Raw genomic sequence first — 17,257 nt, 5'->3', positions numbered from 1 at the left:
TACAAAGTCACCGACAACAGCCCCAGGCACGCTCTGCCCTTCCAGGCCTCTGGGGGCACTCCTGTGTGGCCCGGTGTGCACCTCTGTCTCCAGGGCAGAGCGGCAGGTGGGCTGGCCCGAGGGTCCAGGAGGTCCACACCGGTCAGTTCATGAATTGAGTGTAGCCCTCAGCTCCGGTCACGATGACATCCATCCAGATGCGCATGGCCTCGGCAGATGGGGCCACCATGTAGTAGAGCCGGTCATGGGTCTTCACACAGAAGGTGAGGGCTGGGTTCGGGCTCTGCTCAGGGAGAGAGGAAGGTCTAAGCCAGGGCTCACCTCTGACCCCCCATCTGCCCTTTCCCCTCCCCGTCTCCAGGACACCCTAGAGCTCAGGACGGAGTCTGAAACAGGCCCCAAACCTAGTGCCCATCAGTCCAGCGGGCCCCCGCTGGAGACGGTCCCCTCCTCACACCCGGACCATCCTTGGGCCCTGGCAGGGCCGTACCCTGCCTTGTGGGGGCACAAAAGTGTCACAGGAATCGGACACAAAGGGCCCTTCCCGTGAGGACCAGAGTCTCCTCTCAGCACAAGAGGGGCCGATGGAAAAAGCTGCAGGTAGGATGCTGGGCCGCAGAGGAGGGGAGGTCAGGGCTGAGGTGGGCACCCGAGGCTTGGGAGGAGGGAGGCTGATTACATGAGGGCAGACAGCCCAGGCCTCGGACACATCCCCTCTATCAGTCCCCCCAGCCAGAACCCTCCCGGAGAACCCCTTCCTCCCTTTAGCCATCCTTTCTGTGGTGCCCACCCCTCCCCCCACAGGGACACAGCCTGCTGTCATCTCAAGAGAGGGGGCTGCAAGCCGCCCCCCGCTACTCCTCCCTCAGGCCTGGGGAAGGGGGGCGGAGGGGAGAGTAAAGGGTCAGGGACAAGTAGGGGACAGGGGGCATTAATGGGCAGTAGTTTTGGTTACACGTAGGTGGGGGAGGGGTACCTCAGTCACCACAGTGAAGCTGAAAAACCTCTTCTGGGAAGGGGAGAGGGAGAGAGGAAGAGAAAGTTTACAAAGAGACCAAGCCATGGGTCCAAGTCTCTGGAGGACGCAGGCTGGAGGCTGTCGTCCCACAACGCCGCGGGGCCCGCCCTCACCTTGGCCGCACTGCGCAGGTGGTCATAGTAGACCTCCTCGATGGCCTGGAAGTAGATGACCCCCTTCAGCTTCGTCTCATGCTTGTCTGCAAAGGAAATAAGGCCGGGCTGAGGAGGCCTGTCGTCCCTCAGGTGACGTGCTGCTGAAGGAGCACCCCTGCCCCCAGTCTGAGAAATGGGGTGATTCCCAGGACTCCAGAACAGAGGCCAACATGGAGCCCCGAAGATCTGGTCAGTGCTCAGCCTTGCTCAGAATTAGAGAACGCAAATTAGAACTCCACTGAGATACCGCTTCTCACCTACCAGAATGGCAAAAATATGCCAAAAATAAACAGCACCCCTTAGATGGGGCTCTGGAGAAACAGGGGAGGTGGTCTGATAAGTGACGGGTAAGTCCTACCAGGATTAGGTGTTTGCCCTTCGAGCCAATGATTGCACTTACGGACATTTATTTTACAAGTAACAAATTTGCACGCGTATTCACCCCAACAGTATTGGTAGTCATGAAATACTGCAAACAACGCAAGTGTCCCCGAGTAGAGATTGGTTAATAAATTAGCACATGAGGGGATACTACACCGCTCTTAAATGATTCAGAAATCTCTGATATATAGTTTCAGAAATACAGCTTAACTTAAAATGTATCAGATGTAGATATATCTCACACAGATCTGATACGTTAGCAGTAAAACAAGGAATGCATTGTATGCCACCTTTTGTGTAAGAAAACGAGTAACAGTCTATGTTTGCATTTGCTTACGTTCTAAAACTCTACAAGGATACAGAAGAGATTTATAATAAAAACAGTCATCTGGAGTGAGCAGAGGCATAAGTCCCAATCTAAAGCTTTTTGGGCGTTTTGATATCAGAACTCTGTGAATGCATTGGCCTATTCGCCTCTAATATTAAAAAACAGAAAGACGCGTAGCACCTAGAGGCAGGGGTGACAGGAAGAAGGTGGGCAAGCTAACAGCAGAGGGGTCCGTTCCAGTGGGGAAGGAGGGGAACTGCCAAGGGAAAGCCCAGGGCCCGGGCCATCCTGTCTTGCGGCAAACTGCTCGGGCACCACAACCGAAAGGTCACACAGTCACTAAACTCAGACAGTGACAGCCAATGGCCTGCACCTTGCTCTGCACCCTTCCCCCACCCCTGTGTCATTTGCGGCCTGAGTCCTCCATCCGGGAGCACTGCTGTAGCCTCCTCCATGTGCCCCGGCCCCACCCTCTGCCCCTTCAACTCCTCTCCGCTAAGGACAAGGGAGTGATCTTCCTAAAGCAAACCTAATCCTGCTGCCTCAACCCGCGAGCCTCCCGGCCAGTTCCCTCCCCGGGAACCTGCCGCCATCTTGGCTTGGCAAAGGGTACTTACAGGCCGGTGCCAACACGCCCCTCTGGTCTTATCTCACATCCTTCCCCTGCACCAACACGTTCTATCTGGCCAGGTGGAGCTGCTGTCCAGTCCCTTAACAGTATGCTCTGCATACACTGGAACAGTCTCCAGCCCATTCCCTTGGCAAATTCCTAAATGGTCTTCCAGACCTATTGCGAGTGTCACCGCTGTGGTGCCTGGCTGCACTCTCCTGTGTTCCCACAGCATGGATGTTCCTCTACAGAACTTACCATGCTAAATCTGAGCCCTTCTTTACCCGTCCGTCAAACACCCCTCCTCCAACACCAACAGCTATGTGCCTAGCACACAGCAGGTGCTCAGTGCTGAAGGAGCCCTAGGCGATGGGATCACCAGCAATCTCAGATCCTTCTCTTAGGAACCTACAATCCAGTGGGGAGGAAAGCACAGGCATACAGGCGTTCATTAGCTATGTGACCTTGACAGCACGGCTGGGAACACCGAGAGAGCATCTACGCGTTGTAAGCGGTCGGTCGTGAGCACTAAGTGAGAGAACACGTTCGGAGGGTTCAGCACAGTGTCTGGGACACAACATGTGGCAGCTGCAATCGTTACGCCCCTCGGCTGATGGGCCCAGCTCCACCCGACGCTTCCTCTTGGGACGGGGACGCAGCCCCACCCTGGCCCCCAGGCCCGGCCACCCCTCCGGTAGCACCTCTCCCTTCACTGGAAATACAGCTCCTGCCTCTGCTTCCTAACCACCCACCTTTCCTCCTCTTGTGCAATGGCTCCCACCCCGGTACACAGCTCCGGTCTCTGAGTGGAAGAGCCCCTGAGCCCACATTATTCTCGGCCTTTCTGTAGCATCCCTCGTCCCCGGCGACACGACGCTCCCTGCCTGCAAACGTCTGCTCCTTGGGCTGGCTTCCCTCCCTGTTCCCGCCTCTCATCTGAAAGTCGTCTACCTTCGTTCCACAGACATTAAGGAAGGTCACAGAGGCCAAGGGCCAGCCCAGCACCTGGCATGTGGCTTCCTGCCCCTCGTCCCTTTGCCCGTCCCTCTGCTTCCTCCTTCCCCAGGGCATGGACTTTCATCTCCCTCTGAGGTCCAGCTGCCCACGCTCAGGCTTAGCTCTGCTTCCTAGCAGCTGTGAGACCCTAGGGAGTTTACTTACTTAACCTCTTGGAGCCTATGTTCCTCATCTGTAAGATGGGTATGAAACAGTGCTTCTCTCACAAGACGAGGACGAAAAGTAGACGAGACAAGGCACGCAGAATGCTTAGCACGGCAGCCCACTCAGGCAAGTGCTCGGTGAGTATGACCTGCTATCACTATTACTCCAACCGATTCAACTCCAACCCTGACCTTTCTCCTCAACCTAGATGTCCCAGGGGCACTTCAACCTCCACAGGCCTAAAACGGAGCTCTTCTCCCCGGGCCTGTTTCTCTCAAATCCCCACGAAGGCCCTTCCCAGACGCATGTGCCTCTCTGCCTGCACACCCAGGGCCCCAGGCAATCAGGGAAGGCTTCTTGGAGGGGGTGGAACTCAGGGAGCAGGTAGAGGGGATGCAGGCACTCCAGGCCTGGATGTCCCTGGCACCAGACATTTAAGCCCTGACCTTTCAGGCTCCGAGCAGGATTGCTCTTCCTGGCTGGGGGCGGGGTGGCTGGACTGGTCGAGCAGCCCCGCTAATGACTTGCGGACAGACCCCAGCTGGGGCATTTAATGCCAGTGCAAGGCGCAGTTAAGCTTCTCTTTACCTTCCGCCACGGTGGCCAGCAGTGCTCTAAAAATGCATGCTCTCCAACAAAGGGGGCGGCGACGCAGAGGGCCGCAGAGCCCCCACCGACGCGCCACGTACACGGATGCGTATCGGGTAAGAACGACCTTTGTGGTTCTGAGCCACTGGGGTCTCAGGACTGGCTGTCCCCGCGGCATGCCCTGGCCTCTGCTGACCAGCGTGCGACACGGCATCCTGCGCTCGAAGTGGGAACTGTCCAGAGAGAGGGAGGGGATTCTAGGGACCGGCAACCGAGCCGGAGGCCGGGCGGAGGAAGCCGTGGGAGGAGGCGCCTGTGGGCCCTCCAGGAATCCACAGGACTGCACACGCGCACAGCGTCCGGGGTCCCCTGCAGCATTCCCATCGTGCACCGCTTTCACTCCGTTCAGTATCTGCCTCCCTGACGGCAAGCTCCGAGGGGCAGAGCTGTGGCCACCCTGCTTGTCAGCAAGGACCAGGACAGTGCCCGGAACTTAGGATGCGCTCGGTTATGTTGCCAAATACACGAAGGTGGACCGTGCTCTGGACGCTGTCAGGGAGGGGACAAGTGCTCAGCTCAAGCCCCTGGCCCCCAACTTGTAAGCCTGGCTTCCTCCCAGAAGCGTCCAGGCTCTGAGACAGTCTCACAGGAACTTACCCACATAATAGGAAAGGGTGCGCTTGAGCCGGTCGAAGACAAACCAGCGCTTCTTCCACGACTTAATCTTGCCCCCCATCTTGACCAAGTAGCCACGGCAGACCTGGTGAGAAGCGGGAGTGAGGAGGGAGCCGAATGCGCAGTCCCTAAACCTTCCTTCCCCGAGCAGCAACAGAAAGGCCATCCCCTCTGCCTGTATTTCGGGGGGCTGTCCCCAACATCTCTTTAAGCCAGCACACCCGATCCCGGGACAGAGACCTCTGGTGTTAGGGCAGGAACTAGGGCCACTATCCCAAGGGCCCGGGAAATGCCCAGAGCGGGGCGTCCTCCCCCCAGCACCCGGGGGCCCGCCCGCCTCGTACCTTGCTGCTGAGCACCACGTGCAGGCAGGTATCGACACCGTGGCCCGACGACTCAATGTGGGTCTTCAGATCAAAGTCCTCCTTCCGGATTGGCAGGTAGCGAGTCAGGGGTCGTGCCTGGGAGCAGAAGGCAGGCTCAGCAGAGCCTCTCTCTTCCCCCACTGTCCCCTTGTCAAGGTCTCTTGGCTTCAGTCCTGAACCGCCACCAATGCCAACCCTCCCTCCCACCCCAGGGAAGTCACTCTGGTTTCACAGGGCTTGTGGCAAAAGCAGAGACCTAGCAGGCCCGCACTGCCGCAACCTAGGCCTGGGCAACTGTTGAGTGGCTCCGTGCCTCAGTTTCCCCACCCAGGACCAAGATACAACCTTTCCTGTCCTGTCCCTGCCCCTCATCTCCTTCCTGGGCTGAACGAAATAAGGCAAGAGGCCAGATGTGAACATGCTCTGGAAAGCCAAGCCCAGGAGGAAATCCGGCCTCTGACTTCCTATTGGACCTTGTTTGGATCGCATGCCCTCTCTGGACCTCAGTTTCCTTATCAGTATTTTTTTTTTTAATTTTTAAATGTTTATTTATTTTTGAGAAACAGTGTGGGTGGGGGAGGAGCAGAGAGAGAGGGAGACACAGAATCTGAAGCAGGCTCCAGGCTCTGAGCTGTCAGCACAGAGCCCAACACGGGGCTCGAACTCGTGAACCATGAGATCATGACCTGAGCTGAAGTCGGACACTTAACCGACTGAGCCCCCCAGGCGCCCCAGTGTTTATTTTTGAGAGAGAACGAGAGAGCATGTGTGAGCAGGAGAGGGGAAGAGAGAGGGGGGACAGAGGATCCCCAGCAGGCTCTGTGCTGACAGCAGTGAGCCCCATGCAGGACTCGAACTCACAAATCGTGAGATCATGACCTGAGCCAAAGTCAGACGCTTAATTGACTGAGCCACCCAGGCACCCCCCCCCCCCCCGATCGTTTCTTAATTCCCAAGCCCAATCCAGGTGGCCTGCCCCCTAGAGTTTATGCTGTTGCTTCCCAGGACCAGGGAGCTGTGGTCACTGGTCCCTGTCGGGGTAAATCCCACAGGACCAGACACGCAGGGGTGTTGGGGGACTAGAAGACCCAGTGGGAAGGAACAGCCTGTGTGAGTCCCATGGGCTCTCACAGGGGGGCCAGGATTTGGGACCAGAGACACAGGCAGACCTCCCCACACAACCTAACTTCTTCTACCTTCAACTCTTCTGCTCAAATCTTCTGCATAAGGCAACAGCACAGGACTCCGGTGCCACGGAGAAACGAGTACAAGTCTCTCTTGGAGATGTAAACCAAGAGTCAGAGTGACATCATCTGCCCACGGGGGTGGGGTGGGGGTGGGGAGGGGGCCGGGGGGGCGGAGCTTCGAGTCTGGCGGAGTGAGGACCAGGACAGCCACAAGACACACACGCACACCCAGGTGTCTGGTGCTTGGGGCCGAATGAGTCCCAAGTAGAATTCTGCCTGGTGCTGAGCCAACACAACCTTTTCTGCAGGAGAGTAGTTTTCACACCCCAGGGTACCCCCACCCCTCCACAGCCCCGCCTAGCACACCCCAGCACCCGCTTACCTGGGAGAACTGTTTCTCCCGCATCTTGACCTCCTTCTCCACCAGCTGCTGCCTCCTGGCGCTCTCGCTCTGAAGCCTCCGTTCCACCTGCTCCCGCCGCCTCCGCTCCTCCTCCAGGGCCTGCCTCCGGAGCTCCAACTCCCGCTCCTGCCCCCAAAGCCAGCAGTCAGTGCCCACGGCTGCCTTCTCCCTCCCCTCCTCCAGGTGCCCCTCCTCAGGCTGGGGCAGAGCTGCAGGAGGCGCCCCCCTCAGCAGGCTGGCACGAGGAGGCATCAGCCCCAAAACCCACCTTCTCCAAGCACCTTGCTCGTAAGGGGCAAATGCTTTAAACTGAGACCAGGCTGGCTTCAAATCCTGGCTCTGTCACCGGTCTGAGCTCTGTGACCCTGACAAAATCATTTAAACCCCCTAGGCCTCAGCTGCCTCGCCTGTAAAATGGGGCCAAGAGTGCCCACCTTCGGGGATTATAGTGAAAAGTAATGAGGTCGTGTATGTAAATGCCCATCACTGATTCCAGCATGAAGGAAGCACTGAATGAATAAGTAAACATGGCTCTCACAATTTTTACTTCAATCCCTAACACACCGATAATCTAAGCAACTGGGTTTTTTTGATACTGAATATATTATTCAGTAATCCTTCCTAGTCCCTGAGGCCCTTTGAAGTCAAATTACAAACATTTGTAGTTGAACTTCAAATTTTACGGAGAAAGAAAGTGCACGTACAGAAGCCATTATTAGAAGATTTTAAAAGCCATTAAAACAAATCATCAGGGGCGCCTGGGTGGCGCAGTCGGTTAAGCGTCCGACTTCAGCCAGGTCACGATCTCGCGGTCCGGGAGTTCGAGCCCCGCGTCAGGCTCTGGGCTGATGGCTCAGAGCCTGGAGCCTGTTTCTGATTCTGTGTCTCCCTCTCTCTCTGTCCCTCCCCCGTTCATGCTCTGTCTCTCTCTATCCCAAAAATAAATAAACGTTGAAAAAAAAAATTAAAAAAAAAAAAAAAAAAAAAAAAACAAATCATCAAACACAAAGCGTGTCAGAGATGCCCAATGTCCTCATCAACACAAACAACTTCCGCGCCATTGGCTCCTGCTTGCCGTTTCTTCCCAGCTCAAAATTTAGCAGGGTCTCCTTCCTCTCCGTTTGCCAAGAGCTGCTTGTAAATCTGGCCCCCGCGGATGTAAGGCTGAGAGGCCTTCCTTTCTGGCTTGTCTAGCTGCCGACCCCTGCCCCCTGCACCCCACTCTCATCTTGAGAGACGAAGAGCACCCAAGAGTGGAGACAGAACAGGCCCTTCACTCGCCCTCCTCCCCAGGCACCGACTCCTCAGCCTGGCTGTGCCCTGGGGACAAACCAGGGTCCTGACCTCGGGCCCACTTCCCTCTGCCAACCTCTGCTCTGGCCTGGACACCTGCCTTCTCTTCCGGCCCTACCCCCCCATACTGGGCCCCCATTCCCGCCTTTCTTCACCGTCCCCAAGGGGAAGGACCCGCCACTCGTGCAGACGCAAATCAGAACTCTCGTGGCGGCAAAAACACCCACAGAAGCAAACACGCAAAGTCTGCACGTTGCCGAAAGGGAAATTCCTGGCTGGACGAGGGTTCCTGTGCTGCCTCCTCTCATCCTAAGAGCCATGTCACCAGGCCCCCTCCATCTGACGAACACGACCTCTAAAACACTCTTCCTCAAGGGAAGGTCTCGGGGCGCCTGGGTGGCTCAGTCGGTTGAGCGTCCGACTTCGGCTCAGGTCATGATCTCGCGGCCCCTGAGTTCGAGACCCGCGTCGGGCGCTGTGCTAATAGCTCAGAGCCTGGAGCCTGTTTCGAATTGTGTCTCCCTCTCTCTCTGCCCCTCCCCTGCTTGCGCTCTGTCTCTGTCTCTCGAAAATAAATAAAAACTTTAAAAAAAAAAGGGGGGGGGGAGCGCTTGGGGGCGGGACACAGGCCGCGGGCAGCCGCGGGCCCGCCAGCGCAGGCCTGCCTCACCCTCGACTCCATGAGGCGGCTCTTCTCCGCGTGCGCTTCTTTCAGCATCTTCTCCATCTCCTCGATCTTCCCCACGTCCAGGCCGCTCACGCTGGGGGAGGGCGAGAGTGGGGGCATCAAGGGGCCGGGAGGCGGCTGGCGGGGGCGGGGCCGGCCCCCTCGGGCGGGTACCTGGACACGGTGTCCGGGGAGCAGGCCGAGGTGCCGCCCGTGGAGATGCTGGTCTCCATGCTGTCGGAGCTCTCCAGGCTCAGGGTGTCGTAGGCGTGCTCGCCGTCCTCCCCGCGCTCTCGGCCGGCCGGCAGGTGGTGCAGGATGGAGTGGTGCATGAGCGGGGGGAAGCCCGAGGGGCCGGGCGGGAAGGGGGCCGCCCCGTGCAGGGCATCCCACTGGCACTGCGCCTCGGCCGCAGCCTTCTGCTTCAGCTCGGCCAGGCGCCGCCGCTGCTCCTCGATCACCTGCTGCCCTGCGGGAGGGACGGGGGAGTCACGGTGGGCCCTGTGGGGGCCGCCGGCAGAACCACAGACAGAGGGAAGGGGCGAGCGGGGAGAGGTCAGCACCGGGCCCACCCCTCAGCCCCCGCAGCTCCACGTCCGGCTGCCCTGCCAGGGTCTCTGTCGCCTGCACAGCTGGCCGCGGCCGTGCGGTCCGGCTTCAGCGCTCCTCCTGCTTCCTGAGCACCCGCCGCCCCCCCTCCGCCCCGGCCCAGAGCGGGGCAGGACTCATGCACTGCCCTGCCCGCTGGGGAAGGGGGAGAGGGAAGGGCGTGAGCAGGGCGTCCGTGCAAAGCCAGCCGTGATGCAGAAGCAAGAGCCACGAGAGCGGGACAGAGGGGGAGACGACAAGGCAGGAGACAGCTCAGCGGGAGGCGTGAGGCCAGCCAGACACCCGGCCCCAGGTCGGCCCCGGGTCAGCCGGGGAGCCTGCCTGGGGGCAGCGAGGACCCGCGCAGAATACATCATGCGGACGCCCAGGCGGGGCTGCCTGACCCAAGCAATGCCCTCAGTGACCAACGCTCTACCTGCTGGGTCGTCGGTTGGGGGGGGCTCGGCAGGAAGCGACTCGCCTGGTGTGGGGGGGCCCCGGGCAGAGAGACACAGAGGGGACGAGACGAGAGAGAGGCACAGACATGGGCTTTCAAAACAACCAAAATGCACACAGGCAACAAGGACTCCAGGGTCCCCAGAGCCAGTATCTTAGGGAACCATTTCCGGAGGTCATCACGTCCACCCTCTGCCTCCAGACAGGGCAACGTCCATCCCGACTCAGATCAACAAACATCTTCCTTGTTGGCTGTGCTCCCTGGGAAGACCGCACAGCCCCCAACCCCGAGGCTCTGGACAAATATCCAGGAAGCTCTCCTTTCAGTATCGAACCCAAATGCTTTCTGCCCTCACCTGGAACTCAAGTAAAGCAAAAACATCCCGCAAAACGTGAGGCACGGAGGGAGGGGGGTGGTGGCAGATATCCAGGCCCCCCAGGAGAGCGGGCGGGTGGGCACTGCGGCCACTCACCCTTCTGCTGCAGGGCCAGCTGGCGCTTGGTCTCAATGTCCTGCAGCGTGGCCGCCAGGTTGCGAGGAAGGCTGCTCGTGCCATTCTGGGCAAGGAGGACACTCTGCGGCGGGCGGGGGGGGGGGAAGTGGAGCATGGGGACCCGGGGCTCAGAAGACCCCCCCCCCCCCCACCGAGGCTCCCCTGGGGCGGCTCCGCCCCCTCCCCGGTGTGGCAGTCTCCATCCCCCTACCACCGCCTTGCCATACACTCAGCCCACCCGCTGTCCTCAGACCTTTGGGGAGGGGCTACGGCCCAGGGTAGCCACGCTGAGCTGGGAGGAGGAGGAAGAAGAGCCAGAGGAAGAGGGGAGGGGGCCGCTGCGGGTCCGGGGCAGGGGGCTGGTGGCCTCACCATCCATCTTGGAGCGGTAAACCTGGAGGGAAGAGAGAGCGCCGGGTCGACTCTTGCTCCTCCCCGGCCACCACCCCCACCCCCCCACCCCACCCCTGTCACCTAGGCTGGCTGCGATCCAAGACACCGCCCTGGCACCGGGCCTCTGAGGCCGCTCCTAACTGACAACAGCGTTGAGCTTCTCGGGCCAGACCAACGGAGAGGCGTTACTGGAGGCTGCCAAGCCTCCTTTCCGGGCAGTTCCTCCCTGGGCCAATCCCCGGTCCCACCCCAGGTCTCAGAAAAGATCTCGTAAATCGACCCATGCGAGGCGCTAACATGGGCCGGGCAGAGCCGTACAGGAGACCGACTAGAAGCCAGGGTTCCCTCTGGTCCCAGCTCTGCCACTAACGGGCTGTGTGACCTTGGGCCCTGCGCCTCCCAGCTCTGGGCCGGGGCTTCCTTATCTGCAAGAGCAGGGAGCAGGGCTAGACCAAATAACCGCCAGGCTCCCTCACGGCCCTCGTGTTTGCGGAACACCGGTGCCTGAAGTCAAGATCCCTGACTCTTGGCATCGGCTCTGCTACGTCCTAGTTGTGTGGCCTTGGCGGGACTGCTTATCCTCTCCGGGCCCCAGTGACTGAGCTGTAAAATCAGAGTTAACTGTGCTCACGATGAAAGGAATCAAAACATGGGAAAGTCTCTAACCAGCTGGACACAAAGTAGAGAGAGGGTGGCTCACAGGCTCCTCCCAAAGGGAGCACAGAATCTGAGCTGAGATCGGGGTCTTAGAGGTCCTGTGCCTTCACTCCAGGAGTGAATCTCGAAGGCAGGGGTCTCGGGCACAGCAGCAGGTCAGCGGCGTGCACCCTGGGGGAGAACGCTACCTGACTGCCCCCCCCACCCCCACACCACAGTCAGCAGCTTGCTCCAGGCTCAGCTCGGACTGCACCCTCCACGGAAACTGTGAGGAGGCCGGGCACGTCTCTGTCCCATCAGGACTGCCTCCAAGTGTCACCCCGGGGAGACCAGGAGAGCAAAGTGCTGGCAGTTCTCCCAGGACACACGAGTTCCAGCTGCCACGGGCCCAAGAGCGCGTCAGGCCCCCAGACCCAGGGAGAAACTCCGGGGTTGAAGGCTGCCCGGGACAGAGCAGGGCCACAGCCTACTGTAGCTCAAGGCACCAAGCCGATCTCAACCTGACCACTGCTCCTGGACCCCCCTCCACTGGACAGTCAATCCTGTACGTCATCCTTGGACTCAGGGGCTGGCCCCAGCTGCCCGAAGTGCCAGGATGGCACTAGGAGACCTACTGCCCTGACTCAACGGACCCCCACCCTCTAGGGAGGCGCTGTGTGGCCGCTGCATTGGCAGGAGGTACCCAGCACAGAGAGGAGCAGGGCTTGGGGAGGAACGGGCAGGGAGAGAGGGGGTTACCTGCAGCTGCCGGGAAGCTTTGGCGGGCAGAGGCGGGGGAGAGGAGCGCGGGGAGGCTGTAGCGGGGCCGGTCCCCAGCCCGGCCATCAGCTCCTGGTACCACTGCTCTAAGTCTACAGCAGGGAGCAGCAGCTCCTCCATCTGGAGCGGGGTGTGGGGAGAGGGGCGTGGGGAGGGGGTGAGGAGAATAGTCAGGAGAGTAGGGGAAGGAAGGGTAGGAGGACGGGAGAGAAGGCAGAAGAAAGGGGAAGGTTGCAGGAAGAGTAAAGGAAGACCGAGCAGGGAAACACGGAGGTGAGGGAGAAGGGAGGGAAGGAGGGGAGAGAGGACAGCATAAAGAGAAGGAGGAGAAAAACAGTGAGAAAACAGTTGCTGTGAACGCGCTAAGGGCAAAGAGGAACAGTCAGGACACAACTCCCAGACCAGAGACACGTGCTGTGCCCACCATGATGCCAGACAGCCAGCGTCCGCAGGCACCGAGCGCTCCCAGGGGGCCAGCCTGGAGCTCAGAAGCCAGGAAGCAGGGGCGGAACACACACACACACACACACACACACATATACACAGAGCCACGCCAGCAGCGGGCTGGGGGTGGCAGGGACACACAGGCCACCAACCTTGGGTGAAGGCGTGATGGAAGCGAAGGAGGAGGAAGAGGGCAGCACGGGAGGAAGGCAGGTGGTGGGAACCAGGTCCCGGGAGGCAGGGGCCCAGAGAGGCAGGCCTGGCACAGGGGCTGCGGGCATGGGCGAGGTGCCCCACATCGCCTTTAGCTGCTCAAGCGTCACGTACTTGGGGGAAAGGCCAGGACGCAGGAGGGAATACAAGAGGTTAATGGAACTGCAACCCAGGAGCTGGCCCTGCCCACAGGCGAGGGAAGGGTGAGCACAGGAAGCGCGGAGCAGCAGAGGCCTGCAGAGCCCAGGAAAGCAAGCCCTCTCTAGGCAGGACGACGCCCTCACGCCCAAGCAGAAGGCTGCCCGGCCTTGAGCCATCAGGAGCTGAAGCTCCCGAGGCCCCAGGCCATACAGGGACCCACTCCCAACCCCCCTATGCCGGCTGCCCTTCTCCCTCACCGCTGGACACAGACCCCATTGTCCCCCAAGCCCCACCCAGGACTGAGGGACAACCTGGGCATCCACAGGAGGCCCTTGGGCACAGGTGGGCTCACTCAGTGGCCGGTACCTCACTGTCAGGCGGGGGCTGGGCGAGCACGCTGGGGGAGGTGGCAGAAGCATGGGGGTCCAAGCGGAAGCACAGCTGGAGAACCTCTGCCAGGCTCACATACTCCTGGGGTGCCCGGTGGGAGGGGGAGGGATGGGCAGAGAGGTCAACAGGGTACAACCAGGCACCTGACACCCACACTCCATGCCTTAGGGCCATCACTCCATTCAATACAAGATCCAGAGCAAGGAGCGTGGCAGGGGGTGCAGGAGGGGGACTCAGCTGTCTCCTGTGACCGGAGACAGCCGGGGGGAGGGAGGGGCCAGAAAAGGGCAGGCAGAACTGTCTGAAGGCACTTCTTGACCTGCACTTTTAGGCTGCCTTGGCATCCCGGCCCTGCCCAGGGCAGACTCTGAAGGCCCATCCCTGGGTTTGCTCTGGGCTGGGGACAGGAGAAGCCTAGGGAAGGCCTTCCGAGAGTCCACCGAGAATCAGGACCCAACTCCCAGAGAGTCCTTCTGTCTCCCCCATCTTGGGCCCCAGCGGGGCACACACACACTGCATCGAGCACCAGCCACCATTCCCGAGGGTCTCCTCGCACCCATGTGCCGGGGCGGGAGCGGGAAGGGGTAGGCTCACTAAGTGGGTGAGCTAGATGGGCTTTGAGAAAGAGGCCTCAGCACGGAGCAGCTAAGAGCCCAGGTGGAAACACGGGCCCACCCCCCAGGGGTTAGTACGTAGGAAGAGACTAGCGCATCAGACTGCGGTGTGGGAGGACAGGGACTGTCACCCTCCCTGAGCATATCCTTAGTCCCCTGAGCTGATCTAGGCGGCGGGGGCACGGCAGGCCTCCAAAATGCACACTGAATGCGCAGGGTCCCAAGCCTGACCCATCCGGGGGGAGCCCCGGCCTGGCGGAGCCCCAGAGGGCAACTGTCCTCCGGGGGTCAGGGAAAGGGAAAAGGAGCGGGAGGATCCGGTGTGTTGTGAGCACTGCTGAATGGCATGCAGATCACGTGCAAATTAGTACGCAAGCCGGTGCTGATTTTGCATAGCCTGCCCGGGCCCTCTATGGAGCAGCAGGATGGCGCGCTCACTCACACTCGCACAAACTCTGGCCAGAGGATTAGTGCCACACGCCCCCGAGCCAGGCCCTTGGCAGGAGCTGGAGGCAGGAGCTCGGCAAGCAGGCAGACGGGCAGTGGGCAGAGCAGGGCAGGCAGTTAGCTGGGATTACCTCTTGTGCTTTGGGGCAGAGCTGAGTGGAAGCAGGTGGGATTAGGGGGACAGAGGAGGCCCCAGCCTGAGAAGACCCCGGGAAAGGGACCAGGCTCGCAGTCCCTGAGGACTCGGAGATGAGCAGTTCGGCCTACAGAGAGGGGACATGGTGAGGGGCCGCCCACGCCAGGCCTCAGTGGCAGGGAGGTGGGGAGAAAAGGAAAGAGCTCGGGAACCTGGGCATGTCCTAGTTGGACCTCACGCCCCAAGCAGGCAAAGACTCAGGAAAGGACCGCCTAAGGGCTGTCAGTGCCCACTATGCTGCCAAGAGCCTCGTTCTAGACTGAAGCCCGAGGAGCTCCGAGAGCAGGGCCCCTGGATTCCTGTGCAAACCCTCGAAGTGAGGCTGCCCGGCCCTGGCCCTTCCCAAACCTCTGAGCTTCCCGCCTTCCCCACTCATGCCTCCTGGATCCCCCAGATGGATTTGATCACCCAAAATGGTAACATCGGTAAGCTCCTAGGAGCCAGAAAGGTATCTGCAAAGCAGCAGCTGGTAGCCACAGAAGGTCAGATCCCAGACTTCAGGGCCACTCGCACTCAAATCTCTCCAGTTCAGGAGAACGTCCCCAGTATTCGGCCTCAGCTACCGGGGAGAAGGTGCCACACGTCGCTCCAGGGCCTCCCAGGAAGCCCCTTGGGCCTGGAGCTAGGGCTGACCCAACCACGTTACCTCTTTGAGGGTCGACGTGGTCTTCGGGAAAGGCCTGCCTCCCGTGAGTGAGTGGTACCTTCTTTCCAGCATCGTGAGTTTCTCCTTCTCCTGCGAGCCCAGAGTGGCCGAGTCAGAATGGGGTGGGGGTGGCAGCACAGGGGGAGCCAAGTGGGGAGGGCCCTCCTGCAGCTGGCAGAGCTCCACCCCAGCCCCCCCCCGCACTCGTCTCCCACTCCCCATCCTGCACCGACCCCGATCCCGCAGCCCGACCTGACCGAGGCTACCTTCTGCAGCAGCTGCAGGGAGGCGTTCTTGTCCCGCGCCAGGCGCTCGGACTCTTGCACGGCCTGGGCCCGGATCTGCCCGGCCTGACTGTCCAGGACTGCCAGGCGCTCCTGAAGGAGGGGGTGGGAGGTCGGTCAGGCCTGGGAGACAGGGCTGAGCCCACGGCGAGGCTTCCCTGTCTCTCCAGTCCAGAGACCCTTGGCTTGGGTGAAGGGAATCGGCCGGCTCTTCTGCTTGGCCTTAACCCACCCCCGGAATACGGGGGCAAGTGTGGTCAGCTCCTCCCTTCGCCCGTCCCTCAACCAGTGACTCCCGTGCCGCCAGGCACACCGGCTAGAACCCGAGTCCCCAGACGTAACCTCCCCACCATCAACGAGTCCAGAATCCTGGAGCTGCTGAAAAGTTCTCCACCTGCCCCACTCCCACGGCCACCCCCCAAGTCCAGGCCCGCTGCCTTCCCTGCCTGGACTTTTTCACCAGCCCTCTGCGCCCACTCCTGACCTTCTAAGTGTGCCCCACACTGCCACGAACACCTTCTCAAAATGGCCCTGGAGGTCTGTTTTTGTCTGCTTATCCGAATTTTCTAAGCCTTCCAAAAAGAATATATATTACTTGAATAATGTTTTAAAACTCCACGAGTACAGTTAGATCACTCCTCTCCTCAAAATCTTTGACTCGCTACTCACAGGACAGAGCACAAACTGAAAACGGCGTCTGAGGGCTCCCGGGACTGGGCCTACGCTCTTCGGCCCCCCTCCCCCCGCCAGCCTTCTGTGTCCCCCCCCCCCCAGCCCGGCCGTGGGGCACACTAAGCCACAGAGCTGCACACCCTCAGGCCTAACACTGCCCCCTTGCCCCAGGAGAGCTGTCCCTGTCTTTCCACCACCAAGAGCTCTCACTTTTCCTCCTAGACCAGTCCGAGTGAAACTTTTCTCCTACATCTTCCTCAATTACCACTCAATTCCTCTGCTCCCTCCTCTGTGCTCAGATTACTCTGTGTCACCATTTGCCTCGTATTACTGGTACTCGTGAACATGTGCCTCCATCACCACCCCGCCCAGACTGTCAGATCCAAGGGCAAGGTCGGGGTCTTTTCTGTCTCCATATCCCCAGTAGGGCTTAGCACAGTGCCTGGCTCAACAACCATGTGCTAAAAGGAAAAGAAAATCACGTGAGAGAGAAGAATGGGGTTTGGGGAAAACGGGCTGGGTTAATCCCAGGAGGGCTTCCTGCAAGGGGCAGCCTTAAACCACCACTTTTAAGAGCAAGACATGAGCAAGGAGGGAGGGAAGAAGGGAGCTATCCTAAATCTGGGGTCAGCCCAAGCAGGAATTCCCACAGCAACATCAGCTGTTTAACGAGAACCTGTTAGAACGCAGTAACTGCTAAACGCTTTGCATTTGTGACCTCATTTAAACCTCTTTTGACGCAGGTGCCTTTACACCCATTTTACTGATGAGAACACTGACATATTCAGGAGCTAGTAAGTGGTACGGCTGGGAATGGAACTAAATCTGGAGGACTCCAAAGCCAGTATTCTGAACTGCCCTGAATCACAGTGGAGAGGATAGGGGAACATTGGGCAGGAGGGCAGACAGAGCCTGGGATTGGGTGGGACACGGGGAGGGGAGGGGCGGGGTGCGAGGGACAGAAGCTGAGCAGGGCTCACGAGAAGGCAAGGAGAAGGGGCGCCTGGCTGGCTCGGTCATGCAACTCTTAAT

At 59.9% G+C, this 17,257-nt stretch overlaps 1 protein-coding gene across 2 annotated transcripts in view; it reads right to left on the bottom strand.

Moving 5' to 3' along the window:
* Positions 1-132: 132 nt before the first annotated feature.
* Positions 133-17,257, bottom strand: part of PHLDB1 (pleckstrin homology like domain family B member 1) — a 37,604-nt gene continuing 20,479 nt past the window's right edge. Inside the window, exons 10-22 of one of the 2 annotated variants that reach the window (XM_047072351.1) lie at positions 15,536-15,646; positions 15,270-15,359; positions 12,158-12,298; positions 10,623-10,763; positions 10,349-10,451; positions 9,006-9,300; positions 8,835-8,925; positions 6,851-6,997; positions 5,261-5,377; positions 4,899-5,001; positions 1,132-1,217; positions 977-1,009; positions 133-283 (exon numbers count right to left, since the gene is read on the bottom strand). In XM_047072351.1, coding sequence (XP_046928307.1) covers positions 143-283; positions 977-1,009; positions 1,132-1,217; positions 4,899-5,001; positions 5,261-5,377; positions 6,851-6,997; positions 8,835-8,925; positions 9,006-9,300; positions 10,349-10,451; positions 10,623-10,763; positions 12,158-12,298; positions 15,270-15,359; positions 15,536-15,646 — 1,599 coding nt within the window. In that variant the 3' untranslated portion in view covers positions 133-142. The remainder of the gene's footprint in view (positions 284-976; positions 1,010-1,131; positions 1,218-4,898; positions 5,002-5,260; positions 5,378-6,850; positions 6,998-8,834; positions 8,926-9,005; positions 9,301-10,348; positions 10,452-10,622; positions 10,764-12,157; positions 12,299-15,269; positions 15,360-15,535; positions 15,647-17,257) is intronic. The other variant, XM_047072352.1, reaches the window with a different exon arrangement.

This window comes from Lynx rufus, unplaced genomic scaffold (genome assembly GCF_022079265.1).
Source record: "Lynx rufus isolate CCGP_SWC_20201006 ecotype Redwood Valley unplaced genomic scaffold, mLynRuf1.p SCAF_9, whole genome shotgun sequence".
Classification (NCBI taxonomy): Eukaryota; Metazoa; Chordata; class Mammalia; order Carnivora; family Felidae; genus Lynx; species Lynx rufus.
Note: the sequence above shows the minus strand (reverse complement) of the source record. Positions and strands in the feature narration are given on the sequence as shown.